The sequence below is a fragment of the Hemiscyllium ocellatum genome, chromosome 8, assembly GCF_020745735.1.
Source record: "Hemiscyllium ocellatum isolate sHemOce1 chromosome 8, sHemOce1.pat.X.cur, whole genome shotgun sequence".
In the NCBI taxonomy this organism is placed as follows: Eukaryota; Metazoa; Chordata; class Chondrichthyes; order Orectolobiformes; family Hemiscylliidae; genus Hemiscyllium; species Hemiscyllium ocellatum.
Genome location: NC_083408.1, coordinates 100538457 through 100563430, shown reverse-complemented (window position 1 = coordinate 100563430; position 24974 = coordinate 100538457). Strand labels below are relative to the sequence as shown.

Genomic DNA, 24974 nt, shown 5'->3' with positions numbered 1-24974 from the left:
TAGGGAAGTAATCCTAGAGTTAATAAGCTTAAGTGCAGGAAAACAAACAGGGTTAAGGGGAAAACACAGACATAGACACCTTTTTATCAGGTCAGTGAACATAATATCCATTTTCACTCGCCTTTAACTATTTCATTGCTAGTTTTGCTTGAAATGTATTTGCCATTTTTAACTCTTGCAGGATCCTTATCTCTAGGGAACTCTGTCTTCACTGGATAGTTTAAGATTGCAGTTTAACACCAGAGATTGGAAGAAATTTTTTTTCCACCTTTGATACCAAATTTTTACTGCATCAAATGCTTCAAGAACAGTTTTTCTGTGCATTAGACACAGAGTGAAGCTACTGTTCTCAACATTGTATATTAAATAGGTTCATATCTCCAGTTGTAATATGTCTCATTTTTCTGTAGTATCAGTAAAGGAAGACTGAAACTGAATCTTTCTGGTTTATTATTTTGCATTTATTTTTTGTTTTTTTTCTCCCTGGAGAAATTCTGTAGTGAATGCAAGTTGTAATTGGGATTTGTCTTTGAGTATTGCATGGCTGCAACCAAGATGGAGTGTTGGTGTGGAATATGGGTAGTAAGAGTGAATTGTATCAAGGGGATCACATCTGACCCTGAGATTTCTTCTGACAAATAGGCCAGCGTAGTGAAGGCACTTGTTCCACCTCTAACATCACCTGATTTCACTCTGTTTATCTGCTACCTTGTTCATGTCTTTATTACTTCTAGACTCAACAATTCCAGTGCATTCCTGTTTGTTCTCTCACATTCTACCCTCCATAAACTCGAGGTCATCTAAACTGTTTCCTATGAGTTGACTTGCAGCAAGTCTCATTCCCTCACCTCTTTGCCAGCTGACCTTTCATTGTTTCTGGTCAAACAATTTCTTAGCTAAGAAATTCCTATCCTTGTTTTCAAATCCTCCTATGCTCTCACTCTTGCTATCTTTTATAATCTTGTGCAGCACTGCATCTTTTCAAGTATCTGTCCCCTTTAATTCTGGCCTTTTGTGCATTTCCTATTTAACTGTCCACCTACTGGTTGACATCAGTTGTCTAGACCCACATATCTAGAATACCTTAACACACCTCTGCTTTAAGTGTGTAATATTTATAAATATAAATACATATGCAATATTCATCTGTAGCAAGATATTATTTCCTTGTTTTCCTCCCGCATTCCCCCTCCCCAACTTCCTTTTTGCCTTCCCCCCCCATCACAGGATTATAAGTTTGCAAAAGAACTAGTAATATCACCAAGAGGTAGCCTGAAGCATTTAACTGAAGTTGTTTCCAGAAAAGTTGGTGTGTCACATTTGGGCCAGTTGGTGTTTGCTTTTCCAGTATCAATTCAGTCAGAAAGGAAATACTTTTGAATGACTCGTTCTTGTCTCATTCTGCCTCCCACAGCTTTCACCCATCAGAGCTGCTCTTTGTGTGTAGTGTAATCCTGTAGATTTGTATCTGACAAACAGTGCTTGTTCATAAATTTCACCTGCCATGGAGAATCTTGATCCAGCCATTGTAGAATCATTGTATCTATGATTCCGTTAAGATTTGTCAGAGCAAGCAAACTTAGCCTTACTAATACACTTGGCCAATATTCAGTCACGCTATAAGATCAATATATTAGAAAATTTTTAAAACCTCTAGATAATAGAACCATTTGATTTGTGAAAGCTTCAAAAGAAACATTTTCTGTTGGTCAAAGTATCAACTTTCCTGTTTATCGCTTGTTTGTATGTTAAGAAATGTCTCATTCTGTGTGAAATTAAGTGGTGCAATTGACTTTACAATGTGTAATGCTCTGTGTTCACTGATCGCCTGACCATGCAAATTTGATTAATCAATTCTCCAGCCTTTTGAACCAAATCCATGCACATTCCATAATGTGAAAATTCAAAAAGTGTGCACTAAATTCTGCTAATGTATGTGAAAATGTTATGGGGATGTATAAATTGAGCCAAAATATGGAACACAAATTTTTTTCTTTTACTTTTCTCCAAAAATTACTTTGTGGAAAAGTTATGATAATTTGAAATCAATGTTTTCAAACTGATATGGGCAACTTAAACTTCCTTCAATTCTCTGTAAACCTTTAGATTTCCTTGGTGAGATGTAGTAAACAACGTGGAAGTGAGTATTCCTGTGAAGTGCAGTGTAGACATAGATTGGTGAAATGAGAAGATACATGTCAGATGAAATTTAATTGTCAATTGTCTTTGTGTGGAGAAAGTTGATCAAACTGTGTTTGTTTCTGCTGGAGTTCAGAAGAGTAAGGGGTGTCTTGATGTATGCAAGATCCTGAATAGTCTTAGTGATGTGCTTATTAATATTGCCTCTTGTAGGCAGGTCCTGAAGTAGGATGCACTGTAAAATTAGGGGTGGATCCTTAGGGTGCAGGTAAATGGGGAGAATGCTTTTCTCTGAGCATTGTGCGACATTGAAACTCTGTTTGAAGGTGGCAGAGGCTGGATCACTGAATACTGTTAAGGTGGTGATTGATAAATGTTTGATAGGCAAAATCGCTGTATGGAATTCAAAGTAAAAACAAATCAGGCATGGTGTTAATGGATGGAGGAGCAGACTCATGAGGCCAAATGTTACCCTGTTTCTATTTTGTATGTTCATAACGTTTGTGAAGAAGAAAGGCATTATAATCTAAACAGTATAGTTTAAAGGAGCAGTAGGAACCTAAGATCATTTTGCGTACACAAATTTTGAAATGTGGCAGAACAAGTTGGTAAGACAACTAAAAAAAAATGCGATTGTTAGCTCTGTAAATGGAGTCATAGAATAAAATGCCAATGAAATTATACTAAACCTTCATAAATTATGGTTCATCCACAAATGCAAATTTGTAAACCAATCTAGGCCAGCCGATGTCAATGCATGGAGAGAGTGGAAAAGAAATCGATCGGACCAAACAACATTGGAAAGGATAGTAAGGAATCTGAGAAGGCTCACCAAAAGAACAGTGAAGATTAATAAGCAGTTTAAGTGTTCGGCGTTATGAAGGGGTTTAATAGAATAAATAAGGGAAACTATTTCAATTGTCTGGAGGATTGGTAACGACTGAAGACTGATTTAAGATGATTGTGGTTGTTATGGGAGACTTTAACTTCCCCAGCATTGACTGGGAATACTACAGTTCAAGTAGTTTAGATGGATCAGTTTTTGTTCAATGTGTGCAGGAGGGTTTTCTGACACAATATGTAGACAGGCCAACAAGGAGCGATGCCATATTGGATTTGATACTGGGGAATGAACCTGGCCAGGTGTTGGACTTTGAAGTAGGTGAGCACTTTGGCGATAGTGACCACAATTTGGTTATGTTCACAACAGCAATGGGTAGGGATAGGTATATACCACAGGGAAAGAGGTAAAACTGGGGGAAAGGCATTATGATGTAAATAGGCAAGATTGAGGATGCGTAGGACGAGTAAGGAAACTGCAGCGGATGGACACACTTGAAATGTGGAGCTTATTCAAGGAACAGCTATTGCGGGTCCTTGATAAGTATGTACCCGTCAGGCATGGAGGTAGTTGTCGAGAGAGGGAACCATGGTTTACTAAAGAAGTTGAAACCCTTGACAAGAGGAAGAAGAAGGCTTATGTGAGGATGAGGCGTGAAGGCTCAGTTCGTGGGCTTGAGAGTTATAAGTTAGCCAGAAAAGATCGAAAGGCAGGACTAAAAAGAGCCAGGATGAGACATGAGAAGTTGTTGGCGGATAGGATTAAGGAAAACCTTAAGGCACTCTATAGGTATATCAGGAATAAAAGAATGACCAGAGTAAGATTAGGGCCAATCAAATACAGTAGTGGGAAGTTGTGCATGGAATCTGAGGACATGGGGAAGCGCTTAATGAATACTTTTCGTCAGTATTGAAAAAGGGCAATGTTCGTCAGAATATGGAGCTACAGGTACTAGATTAGATGAGATTGCAGTTGACAATGAGGTTTTAGCAATTTTGGAAGATCTGAAAATAGATCAGACCCCTGAGCCGGCTGGGATTTATCCTCTGATTCTCTGGGAAGCCAGGGAGGATATTGCAGAGCCTTTGGCTTTGATCTTTATGTCATCATTGTTGACAGGAGTAATGCCAGAATGTTGAAGGACAGCAAATGCTGTTCCTTTGTTTAAGAAGGGGCGTCAAGATAACCCTGGTAACTGTAGACCAGTGAGCCTTCGGTTGTGGGTACGGTTTTGGAAAAGGTTATAAGAGATAGGATTTATAATCATCTGGAAAGGAATAATTTGATTAGAGATAGTCAACATGGTTTTGTGAAGGGTAGGTCGTGCCTAACCTTATTGAGTTCGTTGAGAAGGGCACAAAACCGATAGATGCAGTGGTGTGAATATGGACTTCAATAAGGCGTTTGATAAGGTTCCACGTGGTTGGCTATTGCACAAAATTCGGAGTTTCAGGATTGAAGGTTGGTTAGCAAATTGAATCAGTTATTGGCTCACTGAAAGAAGACAGCAGGGAGTGATTGATGGGAAATGTTCATTCTGGAGTTCAGTTACCAGTGGTGTGCCACAAAGATCTGTTTTAGGGCCACTGCTGTTTGTCATTTTAACAAATGATGTGGATGCAGAAGGACGGGTTAGTAAATGTTCGGACAACACTAAGGTAGGCAGAGTTGTGGATAATGCCAAAGCTTCTTGTGGGTTACGGAAGGACATAGATAAGATGCAGAGCTGGGCATAGAAGTGACAAATGGAGTATAATACGGAAAGGTGTGAAGTTCACTTTGGAAGAAATAACAGAAATGCAGAGTACTGGGCAAATGGTAAAATTCTTGGCAGTATAGGTGAACAACGATCTCGGTATCCAGATGCATAATCCCTGAAAGTTGCCACCCATGTTGATAGGGCTGTTAAGAAGGTATATGGTGTGTTGGTGTTTATTGGTAGGGGGATTGAGTTTTGCGCCACAAGGTCATGTTTCGCCTATACAAGTCATTAGTAAGGCTGCACCTGGATTATTGTGTACAGTTCTGGTCACCGCATTATAGGAAGGATGTGGAAGCTTTGAAAAGGGTTCAGTGGAGAGTTACTAGGATGTTGCCTGGTATGGAAGGTAGATCTTACGAGGATAGACCAAGGGAACTGAGATTGTTTTTGTGAGTGTGACTTAATCGAGACATATAAGGTAATCAGCGGGTTAAATAGAGTGGACAGTGAGAGCCTTTTTCCTCGGATGGTGAAGACTAACATGAGGGGACATAGCTTTAAATTGAGGGTGATAGATTTAGGACCAATATCAGGGGTAGTTTCTTTACTCAGAGTTGGAGGGGCATGGAATGGCCTGTTTACAACAGTAGTAAACTCGCTGACATTAAGGGCATTTAAATGGGGCATTGGATACACAAATGGATAATAACGGAATGGTGTCGGTGAGATAGGCGTCAGATTAATTTCACAGGTCAGCGCACCGAGGGTCGAAGGGCCTGGACTGCGCTTGACCATTATTGAATAGTTCTATCAAAGAGTCAGCAGTCACAAAAGACTGACAGCAAGCCTGTTGACTGTATGATTCTGTGGTAATCTCAGGGGTGATGTTCAAACTGAAGTTGCAGATCATTGCAGGATTGACACCCTACTTAAGCTGTTGGAGTTAGAGACCATGGTTTTCACCGATTTAAATTAACAGCAGCTGCCCCAATTCTTCTTGCTGGCCAAGAGCTGGTACATTTCGTTGGATTTCTTGACTTTTATCCATTCTTATCAAGGAAGAATTTGACTCTAAAAGGATTGCAGAAAAACTAATTTCAAGTTCTGTGGGAATGCCGGAATACTTTTTTATGTAAGGAATTAACAAAAGGATGCATTAGAACACTTTAAACTACAAATGGGCATTGAGTCGTAGAGTTGTACAGCATGGAAACAGACCCTTTGGTCCAACTCGTCCATGCCAACCTGATATCCCAACCCAATTTAGTCCCACCTGCCAGCACTCAACCCATATCCCTCCATACCCTTTCTATTCATATACCCATCCAGATGCCTTTTAAATGTTGCACTTGTACCAACCTCCACCATTTCCTCTGGCAACTCATTCTACACACACACCACCCTCTGTGTGAAAAAGATGCCCCTTAGATCTCTCATATTTTTCCATTCTCACCCTAAACCTATGCCCCTTAGCTCTGAGCTCCCCCACCCCAGGGAAAAGACCTTGTCTATTTACTCTATCCTTGTCCCTCATGATTTTATAAACCATTATAAAGGTCACTCATCAGCCTCCGATACTCCAGGGAAAACAGCTCTAGCCTATTCAACCTCCCCTTTTAGCTCAAATCCTCCTACCCTGGCAGCATCCTTGTAAATCTTTTCTGAACCCTTTCAAGTTTCACAACATCTTTCTGATAAAACAGAGACTAGAATTGCACGCAATATTCCAATAGTGGCCTAACCGACGTCCTGTGCAACCGCAGCATGATCTCCCAACTCCTGTACTCAATACTCGGACAGCCTATCAAACGCATTCTTCACTATCCTATTTACCTGCCACTACATTCAAGGAGCTATGGACCTGCACTCCAAGGTCTCTTTGTTCAGCAACACTCCCCACGTCCTTACCATCAAATGTATAACTTCTGCTAAGCTTTGTTTTACCAAAATGCAGCACTTTGCATTTATCTAAATTAAACTCCATCTGCCACTCCTCAGCCCATTGGCTCATCTGATCAAGATCCCATTGTAATCAGAGGTAACCTTCGCTGCCCACTACACCTCCAATTTTGGTGTCATCAGCAAACTTACTAACTGTACCTCTTATGCTCGCATCAAAATCATTTATGTAAATGACAAAAAGTAGTGGACCCAGCACCAATCATTGTGGCACTCTACTGGTCATAGGCCACCAATCTGAAAAACAACCCTCCAGCACCACCCTCTGTCTTCTACCTTTGAGCCAGTTCTGCATCGAAATGGCTAGTTCTATTCCATGAGATCTAACCTTGCTAACCAGTCTCCCATAGGGAATCTTGTCGAACACCTTACTGAACTCCATATAGATCACATCTACTGCTCTGCCCTCAACAATTCTCTTTGTTACTTCTTCAAAAAACCCAATCAAGTTTGTGAGGCATGATTTCCCTGCACAAAGCCATATTGGCTATCCCTAATCAGTTCTTGCCTTTCCAAATACATGTAAATCCTGTCCCTCAGGGATTCCCTCCAACAACTTGCCCACCACCGACATCAGGCTCACTGGCCTATAGTTGCCTGACTTGTCCTTACCACATTTCTTGAGTTGTGGCACTATATTAGCCAACCTCCAGTCTTCTGGCACCTGACCTGTGACTATCGATGATATAAATATCACAGCAAGAGACCCAGCAATCACTTCCCTAGCTTCCCCCAGAGTTCTAGGATACACCTGATCAGGTCCTGGGGATTTATCTATTTTTATGCATTTCAAGACATCCAGCACTTCCTCCTGTGTAATATAGACATTTTTCAGGATGTCATCATCTATTTCCCTGCATTTGATATCTTTATCCTTCTCCACAGTAAACACTGATGTAAAATACTTGTTTAGTATCTCCCCCATCTCCTGCGGCTCCACACAAAGGCCGCCTTGCTGATCTTTGAGGGGCCCTATTCTCTCCCTAATTATGCTTTTGTCCTTAATGTATTTGTAAAAACCCTCTGAGTTTTCCTTAACACTATTTGATTAGATTAGATTCCCTACAGTGTGGAAACAGGCTCAACCAGTCCACACCGACCCTCTGAAAAGTAACCCACTCGGACCAATTTCCCTCTGACTAATGCATCTCGCACGATGGGCAATTTAGCATGGCCAATTCACCTGACGTGTGCATCTTTGGAATGTGGGAGGAAACCGGAGTACACGGAGGAAACCCATGCAAATACTGGGAGAACCTGCAAACTCCACACCTGGGACCTGGTGCAGTGAGGCAGCAATGCTAACCCCTGAGCCATCGTGCTACCCATATTTGCCAAAGCTATCTCATGTCCCCCAATTGCCCTCCTGATTTCCCTCTTAAGTTTACTACTACTGCCTTTAACTCTTCTAAGGATTCACTCGATCTCTTCTGTCTATACCTGACATATGCTTCCTTCTCTTTCTTAACCAAACTCAATTTCTTTAGTCATCCAGCTCTCCCTGTATCTACCAGCCTTTCCTTTCACCCTAACAGGAATATACTGTCTCTGCACTATCGTTATCTCATTTCTGAAGGCTTCCCATTTTCCAGCTGTCCCTTTACCTGCTAACATCTGCCCCCAATCAGCTTTTGAAAGTTCTTGCCAAATACCATCAAAATGGGCCTTTCTCCAATTTATAGTCAGAGTCATAGAATTTAGAACTTCAACTTTTAGATCTGGTCTATCTTTTTCTATCACTATTTTAAAACTAATAGAATTGTAATCACTGGCCCCAAAGTGCTCCCCTTCTGACACCTCAGTATCCTGCCCTGCCATATTTCCCAAGAGTAGATCAAATTTTGTATCTTCTCTAGTAGGTACATCTAAATACTGAATTAGAAAATTGTCTTGTACATGCTTAACAAATTCCTTTCCATCTAAACCCTTAGCACTATGGCAGTCCCAGTCTATGTTTGGAAAGTTAAAATCCTCTACCATAACCACCTTATTATTCTTACAGGTATTTGAGGTCTCCTTACAAGTTTGTTTCTCAGTCTGCAACCTGTCCTTGTACAGGTCGCTTCCACCCCAGAAGAGATTCCAAAAATGTGAATCCTTCTCCCATACACCAGTTCCTCAGCCATGCATTCATCTGATTAACCTCGTATTCCTACTCTCGCTAGCATGCAGCACTGGGAGTAATCCAGATATTACTACTCTCGAGCACCTCCTTTTAAATTCCTGCCTAACTCTCTCTCTCCTCCCTTCAGAATTTCATCCTTTTCTCTTCCTATGTCATTGGTTCTGGAAATCTCAACTTCAGCTAACTGCTGGACCAATTTCTTGGGAATCACCTGCTTGAGTTTCATATTGATTCCTGATGAAGGGCTTTTGGCCGAAACATCGATTTTACTGCTCAGATGCTGCTTGACCTGCTGTGCTTTTCCAGCACCACTCTAATCTAGACTTTGATCTCCAGCATCTGCAGTCCTCACTTTTGCCTGTTTGAGTTTTATGACTGTGTTTTATTTGAACAGTGTGTAGCTTGGCATTCATTTGGTTTTCAGTTGGGGAGTAAAGCCAGGTGAGGAAAAGCTGGCCGACTCAACACAGTCCTGTTTCTGAAGTGCTCTTGTGCTGATGAGACATGATTATCCCTATGAAAAGCATTGGAACTTGGAACAAGAGTAGTCATTTGGCCCTTTGAGCCTGCTCTGCCATTTAGTATATAATGACTGATCTGATTTTAATCTAACTCTACATTCCTGTATATCCCTGATGATCTTTCATCCCCTTGGTAATTGAAAGTCTGTCTACCTTAAAATATTTAAATATTCTGTATTCTGTGGGTAAACATTTGGAAGATTTCTTGATGCAGTGTTTCATGAGCAAGTTGTGTCTACCAAGACCTGAGAGACAGCTGTCAGTCCAGTGATTGATAGGCATTTGAACATGTTGCACTGCAGCCTCCCCTTTCTCCCCTCCAGGAGCTAACCATTATTACCCTAAAGTGTTTCTTCCCAAAGTGAATCTCTGCCAAAGAAACCTTTTTTCCCCCTGTACCTATCTACATGTGTGCACTTTGTTTTGGGCTATTTCATAAAGGCAACATTTATTTTCCTATTACAAACTCTTTTAATCAGATTTTCAATATTTGTGGAATACGTTTTTTTGTTTTCTAATAAATCAGTAATTTTCTCTTTATTAAAGAAACTTGACAGATTAATTTTTTAATACTAAGTCCAGTGTAAAGAAGGCATCTGGTTATATCATAAAGTGGGCTAAACATTTAAATTGTTACTTATGTTACATGGGGTGGTTAGACTAAAGAGAGTTCTGTCCTCTCATTTCACTTGTAACACTACTCAGCTGCACTGAGAAGATCTAGGTATGAATACTCCTTCACCTGCACTGTCGTGGTAAGCAATTGTAGCAGCAACCACCTCCTTTTAGAGGTGGTGTTGAAGGTGATATAATAGCAATGTTTAAGTGGTATCTTGACAGCTGTGTGAATAGGCAGGGGAAAAAAAAGATATCGATTGTGTGGAGACAAAAGGTTTCAGTTTAGAAAGGCATCATGTGTTAGTGCAGTCCCGATAGGCCGAAGGGTCTGTTCCTGCATTGTACTGTTCTTTGTTCTAACATAGCAACACACAAAAATGAGCAGAAGGACCTGCTTTACATAAATGCTCTTTACATTTTTTCATCAAGTCGAATTGTGATTTTTACAAGTGATTAATTTGTATCCTGTGTACTGTAATCCAGTAATTTGTAATTTATACAGAATAACTTTTCCTGTGACGTAATGCAACAAAATTGGAGTGTTACACATCAGATTGTAGCATTATCAATATTATATTGTACAGTTCGCAGATATAAATTTCTGTTGCAAGTTGGAATGTTTTGTTCCCTGTTAGAAGAATTTTTATGAACAACTCCCCAGTTTTTCTCTCTCTCTCTCTCTCTCTCTCTCTGTTATACCTATTGCTCATATACAACAGAACAGTAATAAGAAGATTTGGAAATAATGTAATTTAAAAACTATGCCAATGACACACAAAAGGATGAGTTTTGGTGAGAGATGAGAAACAAAGCCAAACCAGAAGTGTAATAAAATCATATCTTTAATGACTGGAAACTATTGCTAGAGTAATGTACATAGGTGACAAGGTCATAAATATTTGCCTTGAACTGGAAAGACTGAAGAACCGTGCAATTTATTGTGTGATAACTCTAGAGTAAGAAACTGAAATTCTGCTCAGGTCAAACAGATGTAAATTATAGTGCTGGAGTGGCCATGTATGAATCAAAAGCCTTAAGCTGATTTCATTACTGTGACATTTAAAAAAAGTAGTTCAAACAATTATAGAAGCCATTCAGATGATAATCAACACAGCACAATGTTATCGAATACACAGCTTTGTACTGAGCTAGAAGTATTTTGCATAGAAAATGGTGTTCAGCTTCCTCTTCACAAAAGCTTAACATGATATTTAGTGATGGGAGATATGAGGTAAGTAGTCTTGTTAGTCTTACGGCTGAGTTGTCTCTAAGTGAATGTTTGTTGAGTGAAATTGAAAGTCATTAATGAAAAATAAGAGCTAATAATAACTGTTTATTAATGTAAGTGAAGTAGAGAATGAAGGGAGATGCTATTGTGCTTCAATTGAGAAGCCTCCGTATCTTAAAAGCAGGAGATGAATGTGTACTTTTATTTGCCTACTTCAAATTAATAATATAACAAAGGACACGAATACAAATAAAATAATTGTGCTTTACTTAAATCAGAGAAAAAAATTGTTTCATGAAAAAAACTGGAGGGTTTCAAGTAAGAAATAAAACTTGAAAACAGAAGAGACTTCTGGTACTTTAAAAGAGCCTGAGGCCTCCTATAATTATACACACTTGGTTATCTCTACCTGTACGTATCTATGTTACCTTTGTTTCTCTTCCTAAGAAACTAAGCATCTCTGGTCATTCTTGCTGTTAATCTGCAATTTCTGTGAGTTGGAGCAGAGGAAATACCTTCTAATCTTCAATCTTACTAATTCTTCATTTCTAAGTGTAAGTTAAATTCTTTCACGACATTACTGACAAGAATAGCATTTGTTGCCCATTCCTAATATTTCAAGTTAATGGCTTGCTAGGACATTTCAGCGGGGAAGTTAAGTATCCACCACACTTGTGGGATTACATGTCAGCCAGACCAGATAAAAGTGGCCGATTTCCTGCCCTAAACCTATTGGCAATGTTGGCTGCATCTAATTCTTAAAAGACTTATTGTCATCTCTTTCATGAGAACCAGTATAATTGTGAAAGAACAGAATGCAAGAAATATTCAGCACAAAGCATTTGTAGAGGGAGTGGCTAAGTAAATGCTTTAGTTCACATTACTGTACTTGGGTCTGACAATTGCAATAATCCACTCAGTAAGAAATGAGCATAGTCATAAGGATAATTACTGGACTGGGTATAGCTCAAGGGCATTTGATTGAACTATTAAAAACAAGTTGTAACTTTTATATTCAAAGCTTGGTTACTTTTGCAATGTGTAGCATTGTACATCATTGAAGAAAACCATTGACTTAGGGGTGGGTTCATATCACATTCTCTACACAAGTTGATTATCTTTTTCTACATTGAAGGTACAATGTAAAATCAAGATTATTTAAGTGCATTTCTTACCAAAAATGGCAGTATTTTGATTTTGATCTATTCTGAGTTAAAGTTCTCATTACTCCACTTAAATCAACCTGGTTGCTCTTCCCAGCTGTCAATCTCACTATTCATTAGGTTTCAGTAATGTTTACTTTTTAAATAAATACTTGCCTCCATTTTTAAATAAACTTTTTTTTCTTTATTTATTTGAGCTATTTAGGAAGAAATATTATTTGGGATTTTTGGCTAAGAAAAGATGACGAACAAGTTTTAAATTTTGTGATTGGTTTTTTGAATCCTACGTAGCTTATCATGAGAGGTGCATTTCTGCCTCCTGTTGTTTTATAACACAGTCCATTGAAGCACTAACATACAGTCCAATTTTTCTAGGGAAATCTCTATACATTGCTGTTTAGTTTCAAAGACTAATGGTTCTTTATTCTCACTTTTCCTAACAGTAATATCCAGGAAATGAGAACTCTACACAAAGAAACTTTCCTCAAGAAACACAATATAAAGTTAGGTTTTATGTCTGCGTTTGTCAAAGCATCTAGTTTTGCACTGCAGAATCAGCCAGTGGTAAATGCTGGTAAGTATAAACCAAGGATGAGACCATGTTCTACTCGACAAGAAACTGTTGTACTACTTTACCACCTAGGAGGCTAGGTTATTAAATGTGTTCAAGACGAAGGTGGACTTTAAGTCAACATAAGGAGTCCAGGATTATCAGGGAGCAGGTAGGAAAATTGAGTTGCTACCATAAATGAGCCTTGATTTAATTGAATGGCAGAGTAATCTTGAGAAACTAAATGGCCACTTCCTATTTCTAATGTTCAGATTTTAAGAGCACTACAGTGATGGAAAAATGAAGGGTCTACTTGTGGGAAGTGAATTAAAATTTGTCTTTCAGTGACTCTTAGCGGAGTTTTGATGAGTTGGTCAATGAATATTCTTGTTTCCATATTTATTTAACTAATGCTTGTTGGCTAAAAACTGTACTATTATCCACTCGAATTCAATGTTTTCAATTTTTTTTTGATTTGCAACTATGTTTCAAGATAAAATGGTCAAATTTGTCAGAAATTTTAGTCTTGCAATATGAAATTGTCCTTCTAGTTTAAGTAAATAAAGCTACTGAGTTTTAAATGGGAGTTTCTATTTTTAAATGTGAACACTGATGTATTTATCCTTCTGATTCCCCTTTGGTGAGACTACTATAAAATTATTTATTTGATCGAGTATCTAATCTGATTCAATCTGTACTTTACAGGACTGTATTCTTGTCATTTCATTTTACTTGCACTAACATATAGTAAAATGACAATCTCAAAGCTTTTTGTTTGTAAAGCAAACTAAACTGAGGGAAGCATTTCTCTTTTAAAATAAAATCAAAATCTACTCTTTGCTTCATTCTCCTTATACTAATTACTGTTCATAAGTAAGGATGATATAACGTATTCTAATTGAGTTGAAGCTACGAAAAACTGTTTGGCCATGTTTTCCCCCACCTTACCCCACCCTGCTGGAAAGTAACAACATGTGGGACTTTTAAAATCTAAGGCTAGAACAAAGGTGAAACAGCAAAAATTCACTTCGGATAATAAAAATATACTAGTAGTCTCTGCACATGGGCAGACAATATTAAGATTGCATTGTGCAGTAAGAAGCCACTTCGGTGTGGTAAACTATATCCACAGCATTTGATTCCATTGCAGTGTCATAGTTTTATTTCTGACATTTGTCATTAATGCAGCTTGTCAGTGGTTTAATTTGTGTTTTCTGTCCAGTTATTGATGATACAACCAAAGAAGTGGTCTACCGTGATTATGTTGACATCAGTGTTGCTGTAGCAACCCCAAAGGTCAGTATTGAACAATATTTATTGGGTCACTGGCATTTTTTTTTATTCTTCAGAGGATGAGAGCTTGACTGGCAAGGCCAGCATTTAATACTCAGTCCCAAACTTATCTTAAAGAGACGGTGATCTGCTCTCTTTAACCGCTGCAGTCTGTGAGATGAAGGAATTCTCTTGGTGCTCTTGGGTCAGGAGTTCCAGGGTTTTGACAAAACACTGATGACAAATATTTCTAAGTCAGAATATTTGTAACTTTCCATGTGTCTACTTGTCTGTCTAAGATTTCGAGATCACAGGCTTGGGTATGTGCTGTGAAAAAAATCCATGGGAATTATTTGTAAAGTAATGAAAGGAAAAGAATTATTTTCCATGCCAAATAAACATGCAAGTGACTTTTAGATAGTCAACATATAGCATTATTTCAATTTATATTCAAACTGGGAACTGTAGGGTGCAAATGATGGTAGTCCTCTGGTCATGGTGATCAGACATGCAATTGTATTATGAGAAATAATTACCATATCAATTCAATTACATAATTCTCATTGGTTCCTAATATTTTCCATTTAGTTACATAACAATTTAGTAAATATTCTGAGATGTTGCCCATTTGGAGTTCCAAGTCCTATTATTGAGCATGTTAATATTAGATTTGAGATGGTGAAAATAAAAGTTATAAGTAATGAAGATTTGCCTCCTGTTTTTGTGTACATTCTTGACAATCTATGGAATAATTCTAAATCCCAAAACAATTTGAGTCAGAAATTTAGTGTAGCATTATTTCTGATTTTCTGTGATGTAGTGAACTTGAATAGAACTTGTGGGCCGCACCCATCTCTGGAGGGAATTTTCTATTCAAGAGCTTTCTTTTGGGCACCTGCTGCTTCTAATAATTTCCAAGCATAATAAAACATAGATGGACTGAGAAGCACCATAATTCTGTGTAAAGGTGCCTTAATACCAATTAAGACTACATAATCTAGTTAGCTTCAACTCCTTCAGATATTCTTGATTAATTTTGCTCTCCTAAATATAAATTGACATAGGCTAGGTGGCCTCCATTCCTGAAGAAGGGTTTTTGCCAGAAACATAGATTTTCCTGCTCCTCAGAAGCTGCCTCACCTGCTGTGCTTTTCCAGCACCACTCTGATCAAACCATTGGCTAGATATGTTCAAACCATTGAACAGTTTAGTAAAGTGTGTTTTCACAACTGAATGAATGCAAGGTTTGTGAAGGCTCTCGTTGTCTTTGGTATTTTATAATGCTGGTCTTACTTAAAATTGTTCTTCGGGTTTATCTTGTCATGTGATAGCATCAGGAATGTAATTCTGTACTTCTGTTCAATCGCTGATATATTAGGGTGTCTATCAGAGATAAGAAACAATTTACCTATTGTCTTGCGTTCCCATTTATTAAAGAGAGTAGCTGAAGAAACATGTAACCTTTTTTGTATCCAGCCTAGTTAAGTGTAGTCTGGGTTTATTTTAGCCTTTCAGCAACTCCTTTTTAATCCCATTGATATTATTCTTGTAAATCAGAGATATTAATGAGAAACTGCAGGTTATATGCATTATATGCTGGGAATCCTCTCTCTTAGATCCTGTTGACTAATGATCTACTGGAGGTTTTCAAATTATGACTTTGCTTTATTGGGTAGAAATGTGAAAGTGTTCATATTTCAGGGGTGCTCAAATCAAGAGATCATTTATGTGTAGTAGTCACTAATAACTTCACCCATAATTGAGACATACAATAAAGATACATTTAAGGGAAAATTAAACTATATTTTTCTCCTTTACAATATTGCGTATATGCTGGTAGGTGGATCAGTTGCACTGTATGCATAGAAACCATTCTATGTAATTCTCACTACATGTGGTTTAAGCCTTGTTCCAGAGATTTTAATGCAATCCAGGACATGATAATGTCAGATTATACTCAGCTGTATCAAGGAAATACACCATTTCCAGAGTTGTTGCTGTTTGCAAGTCCCTGAAGTCCCATCTGCTCTGTCTGACAAACGTTAGAGACAAACTATTTAAAGAATGAATAAGGTTTTTTTATTCAATGTCCTGGAGAACATTTATTCCTTGAGCGACATTACTAAATCAAATTGTTGACTCACTTTTCACATTTTTGTTTGTTGGACCTTGTGCATAGGTTTGCTGGTGCATTGAACGTTATTACTACACCCACCAAACACGTTGTGGTACTTCCAAGATAACATTTGGTTTTAAAAACTACTGTTACATTGAAGAGTTTTTCATCGTTACACTCAATTTATATTGATATTCTTTGAAAGAGGCATCTGTTGGTTAAAATGGCTTAACTTATCCATTTGGATCATTCATTCTTTTTCATGTTCAAAATATTAAATCATTAGAATTGTGTATTTCTTGTCATGTTAAAAAAACAAAGTTTTCCTGCGGTATTGTATACAATCCAAGTCTCCTCTTTGATTCATTTTGATACATGATTAATCACCTCGTATTTATATATTATTTCTGTCACAGGGCCTGGTAGTCCCCGTGATCCGAAATGTTGAAACAATGAACTACGCTGACATTGAGAAAGCAATCAATGAGCTGGGAGAGAAGGTAATTGTATTTCATCTTAGTTAATGTTGAAGATGCTGGTTCTCTAACAGTCTAAATTACTTTTGATTTAGGTCCCAATTGTTCTGCATTGCTGTTTGTTAATTACAACTTCTGTAGCTTCGTGCACATGGTGTTGAATTGCTCTTTGGGTTGGGGTGCCCATATTTGTTGGGCTTGACTAATCAAAGTTCATGTAGTTAGGCAGAAAGTCTAATTATTACAGAATTGATTGTTAACTCTGTGGTACCAAACTGCTTTTCACACAATGGAATTCAGTCTGGATAAATGTGAGATGATGCAATTGGGCAGGACAAACTAAACAATGGAATACATGATGACCTGTGCAACCCTGTGAAATATTGAGGATCAGAAGAACCTTGGTGTGCATTTCTGAGGCAATTTTTGTTCACACACTGGATCATAGCCCAATATAAAGTTCCCTAATATTGCTCATGGTAAAGTGCCAGCTTTGTAAGGTTTTTGATTGAAACCACCCATGACAGGAAACAACAATCAGGTTTTCTAGCTAGGGAATAAGGCCGAACGCTGCCTTTTCTAAAACGATCAAGAAGTCCACTGCTTTTAGTCACTTATGTAAGTGATTTGGTTGTGAACATTGGGTAGGCCACTTTTGGTAACTCCTACGTCCTGTACAGCTGTAACATGACTTCCCAACTCCTATACTCAGTAGTATAACCAAGAAAGGAAAGCATAACAAACACCATCTTCACTACCCTAGCTACCTGCAACTCTACTTTCAAGGAGCTATGAATCTGCCCTTGAAGGTGTCTCTGTTCAGCAATTCTCCTCAGGACTTTACCCTGGAGTGGGGGAGTCCAGAACTAGAAAGCATAGGTTTAGGGTGAGGGGGAAAAGTTATAAAAGGAACCTTAGGGGCTACTTTTTCACACAGGGTGGTGCGTGTATGGAACGAGCTGCCAGAGGGAATGGTGGAGGCTGGTACAATTACAGCATTTCTAAGGCATCGGGATGGGTATATGAAGGGTTTAGAGGGATATGAGCCACGTGCTGGCAAATGGGATTACATTAGGTTAGGATATCTTGTTAGCATGTGCGAGTTGGACCGAAAGGTCCTTTCCGTGCTGTACATCTCTATGACTCTGAAGTGTTGGCAAGGAATTACACCACAGGTGAGCAATAGGTGTCAGACAAAACTATAGAATGATTGGACTGGTGTCTTACACTGTACGGATGAGAGATGATGTAAGATAGAGAAAGCTGCAGATTGTCTCTGCCATAATCATTCTAATTACCAAGAGATAATGTTAATTGAAGATCTGCAAATAGCTGAGCCAAGGGTTATGATGGAGCCTTGGCAGATAAGGATGATCCATAAAGATTACACGTGTACATTACAGCAAAAGAGCAACAGGATAGAGAGAACAGGGCCCCTTAAAGATTGTCGAGGTAGCCTGTGTCAAACCATGGAGATATTAAATATGTCGCATCAATTGTTTTATTGTGCAGAAAGGAATGGCAGCTAGATCCTGTTGATAACATTTCAGCATGCTGGTCCTTCTTGAAACGTATCAATATGCTTTGTGATCTCATCATTCAACATGCCACCTTCAATGCTCTATACACTTAGTGTATTTGTCTTTCACTGTTCATCTGTCCACGTGAACTATCTCACATTGTCCTTTTGAAGGAGTAGGGTAGGATATAAGATGCATTTACATAACATGAGGAAAAATGCATGCACAATTGAAGAACCTAATGCATTTTTGATGAATTTCTTGTTGCAGGCCCGTAAAAATGAGCTGGCTATAGAAGACATGGATGGAGGTACTTTCACGATCAGCAATGGAGGAGTGTTTGGTTCAATGTTTGGGACACCAATCATTAACCCGCCCCAGTCTGCCATTCTTGGCATGCATGGCATTTTTGAGAGACCAGTTGCAGTTAAGGGCCAGGTGAGTAAAATACAGTCTTGTTTTGATTCCCATATAACTTATTATTGTCAAAAGATTGAAAGTGTTTATTCATTGACAGAATAGACTGCAACTTACCACCAGAGGTAAAATGTACATTTAGAATATTTAGTAATTCTTGTAATAGATTTGTCTAATTTCTTTGCATCCTCAAGTTGTATTGCCATCATTTTCTAACACTGTAGAGATCTCTTGAACCTGACATCTGCAGAGGTGTCCTCTGGAGCATTAATCAATGCACCAGCTTCAAACTCTACTTGATCCCCACTCGAGTGACTAAATCTGTTTACAGGAATTATACAAACAGACAGCATTTGTACAGAATACCTACAGGAAAGTACCAGGTTGTGTAAATCTGAGTCTACTCCAGTGGCAGAAATTCTTTTCAACTGTTGGTTTGGAATTGGGAGTTGATCTTCCTTCTACCTTTACCATTGTTGCATATCCCATGGCATATTTCATGATGTTGTAATAAGGACTTTCACAGTTTAAACCATGAAATTGTAACTCAACTGAAACCAATAAATGTACAAGACGTGTTGTATTTGATGACTGGCCTCCCGAGTTGTGGCTTGGTTTTTAATCCAGCTGTTAAGAATTTCACATGAGGTAATTGATGTTTAAAAAAAAATTAAAAATTGGTGTCAGCAACCTGCATTTGTTAAAACACCCTCATCTCCCATCCAGGCCAATTCTGTAATTTCAACATGTTCTGTTTTAAAAATATAATTAGATGTGGAGAGTTACATCCACAGAAGTCAAATTTGAAGGGTTTGTGTTGTCCTGCATGAAAGGAACTGACAGGCCTCCTCTTGATAGTGGAAACATTGCCTTCGCCTGGTGTAAATGCTGTCCTACATTTGGTGCTGATAGCAACTGCAGAAGGATTATCTTACAGTCTATGACCAGTAAATGAGTTGCGTTGTGCTGATTGTGGGCTTGTATCAGAAGGGTCAGTGACTTCTTTATCAGTGCAAAGCCTTTGGCCGGATGAGTGCATTGCTGTATTTTGGAGGTGGGCTTTTGATAGTCAAATACATTAATTTAACTAGTGCTGCAAAGTTTCCATTTCAAGGGACAGCTAATATCCATTGTCAGCATGTCGTATGTTTTTCTCTCGTTGCAGGTTGTGATTCGTCCAATGATGTATGTGGCCCTTACCTATGATCACCGTTTGATTGATGGCAGAGAAGCTGTGCTTTTCCTTCGAAAAATTAAAGCTGCAGTTGAAGACCCTCGTGTGCTGCTTCTTGACATTTAGACTCAGTTATTTAAAGGAAAACATACTTAATATACCACATGCATTTTCACATATTAAATGTTTGTTCAACTTTTTTTTGATGTTTAAAATTATAAATGAATGTTTTATGGACAGATTGCAATTTTGTAGGAGTGATTTATGATGGAAGGATATTGCATGTCAGGGTCTTAGCTAAACTGTTTAAAGTAACTGGGTATACTAGCATGGCTAATTTGTCACTGGTCTTTTTGTTGAAGAAAGCAACTTTGAGATTCCTCCCTCATAATTTGGTAATAAACAAACACAAGTGGTTACACTGCAAGAAACTGCAATGGTGCACTGGTGCAAGAAGTGGAAACGTCATACTGATACATTGGGTTTGCTTATCTTTAGATTGTCACAAAGGCAAGTTGTGAAGCCTCTAAGAAATAATGTTCTTGATGGAGTATTTCATAATTGTGGAGCAGTGCTAAAATATTTCCTTTTCCACCACTGACCATGTTTAAATGCACTGTCTAAACTGAGAATACCTCAGCAACATTGCTGCCCATTTATTTAAGTATAGGGAGAAGCTAAACTCATTGTCCTTGTTCTGGGATTTTGTGTTGCAAAAATATTACTGTTCCTGCAGCAAAATTGCCTAAATCTGAGAGTACTTGATCTTAACTTCCCAGTTCCTGTGACTCACCATGAGACTTCAGGCTAACAGGATTAATGTGTTCCTGGAATTTATTTCTGCTGTTAAAGTTCATGTACATTTGTAATTAAGGAACCTCAGAAGATATTTTGGATAACAAAGGTAGACAGTGGGGTTCTACATCTCTCAAACTATGATGAAACCATTCTATCGCAAAACCAATTTAGAGTGTTTTGTCAGATGAGGCAATTTGAATTACAAAAATGCTAATGTTAATGTCGAAGTACACGGTTCCCTTTGGTATAGGGAGGTCACTAGAGTTGCCTGTAGGCTTGCGTATAAATTTACAGCATTAAAAAATTGTATTTCACTTGCACTAAACCTGTTCAGGTTTTGCCTATTGCTTCATCTTTGTATAAGATTTGCTACTATTTCATTCTTTTCACCTTCCATCACTCCCCTTTCTGAAATGCTCAGTTGAAATTAGGGAATTTAAAGCACCTATGTGTCAAACAGGAGATCCTCTTTGTCAGTCTGCTGTGCTGCATAATATTAGTCAAGTTGCCCAAGTACCACACTATGGGACCACGTCACTACATTGAGAACAAAGCAGTATGTTTCAAACCAATCCAAACAACTTCTGGCATGGAATTACTTCCTGCTCTCAGAATTAAGCTAGCTTTACAGATGGATAAATACGCACAATTTTTTCATCCCGCATGGTGCTGAGGTCTGCAGACAGTATTAGTAGGGTTGGCAAACTTAAAACACCATGTCAGGGCATTATTTAAATTAGCATATCTTTGTATCTTTATAGTCTTTTTGTATGTAAGAAAATATTCCTCCACCCTTGAGTGAGTTCAGTTCTTTAAAAGTAATTATTAGCTGTAAAGTATTGCCTTACATGCAATGTCCTTCTTATGTAGATGGATTATAATTGTACAAATTGATAAATGGTTGACAGCTGGTTCTGAAAAGAAAATAAGGACAGCAGTCTACTATTCTTCTGGAGAACATGGCAGTCAGTTGGGATTTGCCAGTCTTGCACTGTGGTCAAAAGTATACAATACATTAAAAGATTGAGAATGAAAGGCTGATTGGGTGGAGTTGAGTGATATTGTTTGGTGATGGGGGTGCTGATGGAAGCAAAATGTAAAATGCTGGGAATGAGGAGAGAGAGCATTATATTTCAATTTACAGGGTACATGTATCCTCTTTGACGTTACTGGGCTTTAATCAAAACAAAATGACCCAGCTATCTTCCTTGCTGAGGACAAATAGACATAGTCACTAGTGTTGTTCCCAGTTTCCCTCAGACTTGCACATTGTTGCCTAACAGTGATACTGAGTATCCATATTACTTTCCTCAAATTGTGCAACTTTTAAATATTTGGTACATGGTCATGGCCATGTTTTTACTTGTGGCACAATCTAATTTGTTGCAATTCAGGCCATGGGAGACAGTTAGATGTATGTATGCCTTTTATTCTTTAAATCACCTGCACCGCAGTGCGGTTAATGGGAGAAAAGAAGCCAACCTGAGAGTGCTAAATAGATTTACTAACCAAAATAGTAAAGAGAACAAAGTCCTGGAGGGTTACTGAGGGCTTGCTTCCGTACAACCTTTTGTGTGCTTGCTGGATGACTCATATTTCATTGTATCATTTGATCCACTCCTAGTTGCTGCTTTGTCTGATGTGACTTTCATGACACTTGGGATGTTTAGTATTGCCATGTACCACTCAGTTATTGAAATTCCAAAGAGATTAACATTTATAACTGGGAATGTGACAGTAAAGTTGGAATGAAGCCAAGGAAAAATTGCTATGTAATAGTTTATTGAAAAACAAAAATAAATGTATCTAACTGTTCAGGTTCTCTTGTAAATGCTTTAGGGGCTTGGGCAACAACAAACCATTCTGAATGGAAGATGGATGATCGTTTTGTTTTTTTTACCCTTTTTTCATGTTATTATGTAGAAGTTATCTGTGGTGTTTGCATTAGTTTAAATTCTATGCTTACTCTATATTGAAAGATGAATCCTTAATGTTTTTGGTTGTGATGATGATTGTTGTTTTGGTGGGAGGGTGGGGTTGATAGGATTGTTGCAGTTGTTTGCTATGTGCTATAATTCTGATCATCTGAGACGGCCAGAAAGCATCTGGAGACTGATTGCAATGAATGGGTTGTCGCCCATATTAGGATTTATAGATTAGTTTTAAAGGGGAAGAACTCACTTTTTGTTTCCTTATGCAAGACCAATGACTTGGAAATCAGTCAGAGTTGGGACCATCCTGGGAGTCGAGAGTGTGGTGCTGGAAACGCACAGCAGGTCAGGCAGCATCTGAGGAGCAGGAAAATCGACATTTCGGACATAAGCCCTTCATCAGGAATGAGCGGCTTGTGGGTCGGGACTGAGAGATAAATGGGAGGCGGTTGGGGTTGGGGGGGAAGTAGCTGTGAAAGCGATTGGTGGATTTTGAGAGTTGCTGGAATGATGCGTTAATAACGGATAGGAGGGTAACTGAAGTGAGAGTTGCAGGCCATCATTTGTGGGCATGAATTGATAAGGGTGTCTGAAAGAATCCCTGAAAGAAGAAAGTGATTTTTTTTAAGTAAACATCTGAAAAGGAGGTGAGCAGTGTATTTGGCTCCTAACTCCATATGGCAGTACATTATTATTGATCCATACTTGTGTCATAGTTAGTGACCGTGCAAGCACTAAATGGAAAAAGGATAACACAATTATAGTAGTTACATCAGAATTGTCTGTCACAATTATCACATTGAATGGGATCACCATTTACTGGAATCAGTATCCAATGATGCTCCACTGAAAGCAGCTCTTATAATGGCCATAGTGAAGTACAGGCCAATTTAAAAAGTGCCAAATTATCAATGTGTAACAGGATAAATGGATTGTTGCTACTGCAGCAGTGCTGTACTGTCCCAGGTCATTGTCACAGATATTCCTTTTACCACCTTAATTTTCTTTCACGGCCATCTGGATATATATTCCATCAAGTACATTCCACTTTCTTCAAATGTTGGTTGGTAAGAGCTCTTAATTGGGAGAAGCAAATGATGAACTCCTTTCCCAGCTTTCTGCATTTCAATAATTTTGAAGTTTCACTTTTACTCCACTAAACGTTCCTGCAGTTGACACTGTCCCCAGGGCAGTGCAGGTATAGCTAATGCAATGCCCTGGGCCACAGAGAAATTTTATTTAATTGGAAGATTGTGGTAGCTAAGTTTTAATTGGTCTAATCAATGTAAGAACTTTAGATTCCCTACAGTATGGAAACAGACCCTTCGGCCCAACAAGTCCACATCAACCCTCTGCAGAGTAACTCACCCCTCTGTAGCTAATGCACCACCTAACAACTATGGACAATTCAGCATGGCCAGTTCACCTGGCCTGCACATCTTTGGAATGTGGGAGGAAACCCACGCAGAGAATGTACTCCCACACAGGCAGTCGCTCAAGGCTGGAATCAAACCTGGGATCCTGGCGCTGTGAGGCAGCAGTGCTAACCACTGAGCCACCGTGCCGCCCTAAACTTGTGACGAGCAGTTTGGTTTATCTCATTCCCCTTTGGAATGCCTCAGTAAAGTCTTGCACTCCTGTAGCTAAATGCTTTTTGTTTTCCTTTATTTGGAGGATTATGGTAACTGAATTTTAATGAGCCTAATCAGCTCATCTGGTCATGACGATCATTTGGTTTATCTCACCACATTGGAAAGCTCTAGTAGGACTCTACAAAAATGCCTTCTCCACAATGGTATTGGCACATATTTGGTGTAGTACACTAGATTTATACACAAGTCCTTAAGGACTATATGTTCTGGAGTTTGATTCCTTAAAGCTATTGTGTTTATGTTGCAAATTATCAAAGTCCGCACACATTGTGTTTGTGAACCTGCCTTGCTGACTCGCCCTGCATGGTGTGCAGTTTTATGGTTTCAAAAGCCCAATGTTCATACTTTCACACTTTATTTACTGTTCGGTTTGGTGATTAACCCCCAAAAGTCCTGTGCTTTCATGCTTCCATATGAACTAATGCATGTATATAAACCTATTTCTGTCAAGTCTGTGGAAAACTTTGAAAGGAAGAGGTTTCTTCTTAAGTCCATTGATCCTTTTTTGCTCCACCCCCACCCACCTCTAACCAAAAACATATCAAGTGTACACAGCTGCGATGGTGAACCAAACTATTTTTTAAATTGACACGAGGTATTCAAATGAATCCCTTTGTCTTGCTGCTGGAGTCCACACTGCTCCACACAATGAATTAGCAGATAAAGAAAGAGTTGCCCTTCATTAGACCCAATGTAGAAATGAATGCTTGATCTGCATGAGAATAGAAGTAGTTCTAATATGGACATGTGGAATGAACAATATGTTTTTAGA

General features: G+C 38.6%; 1 protein-coding gene across 1 annotated transcript in view; it reads left to right on the top strand.

Annotated features, from left to right (window-relative positions):
• dlst (dihydrolipoamide S-succinyltransferase) overlaps positions 1 to 22434 on the top strand; it is a 50427-nt gene extending 27993 nt beyond the window's left edge. The window contains exons 11-15 of the mRNA XM_060829390.1: positions 12740 to 12870; positions 14069 to 14142; positions 16651 to 16734; positions 18501 to 18668; positions 19813 to 22434. Coding sequence (XP_060685373.1) covers positions 12740 to 12870; positions 14069 to 14142; positions 16651 to 16734; positions 18501 to 18668; positions 19813 to 19947 — 592 coding nt within the window. The 3' untranslated portion in view covers positions 19948 to 22434. The remainder of the gene's footprint in view (positions 1 to 12739; positions 12871 to 14068; positions 14143 to 16650; positions 16735 to 18500; positions 18669 to 19812) is intronic.
• Positions 22435 to 24974: the final 2540 nt, after the last annotated feature.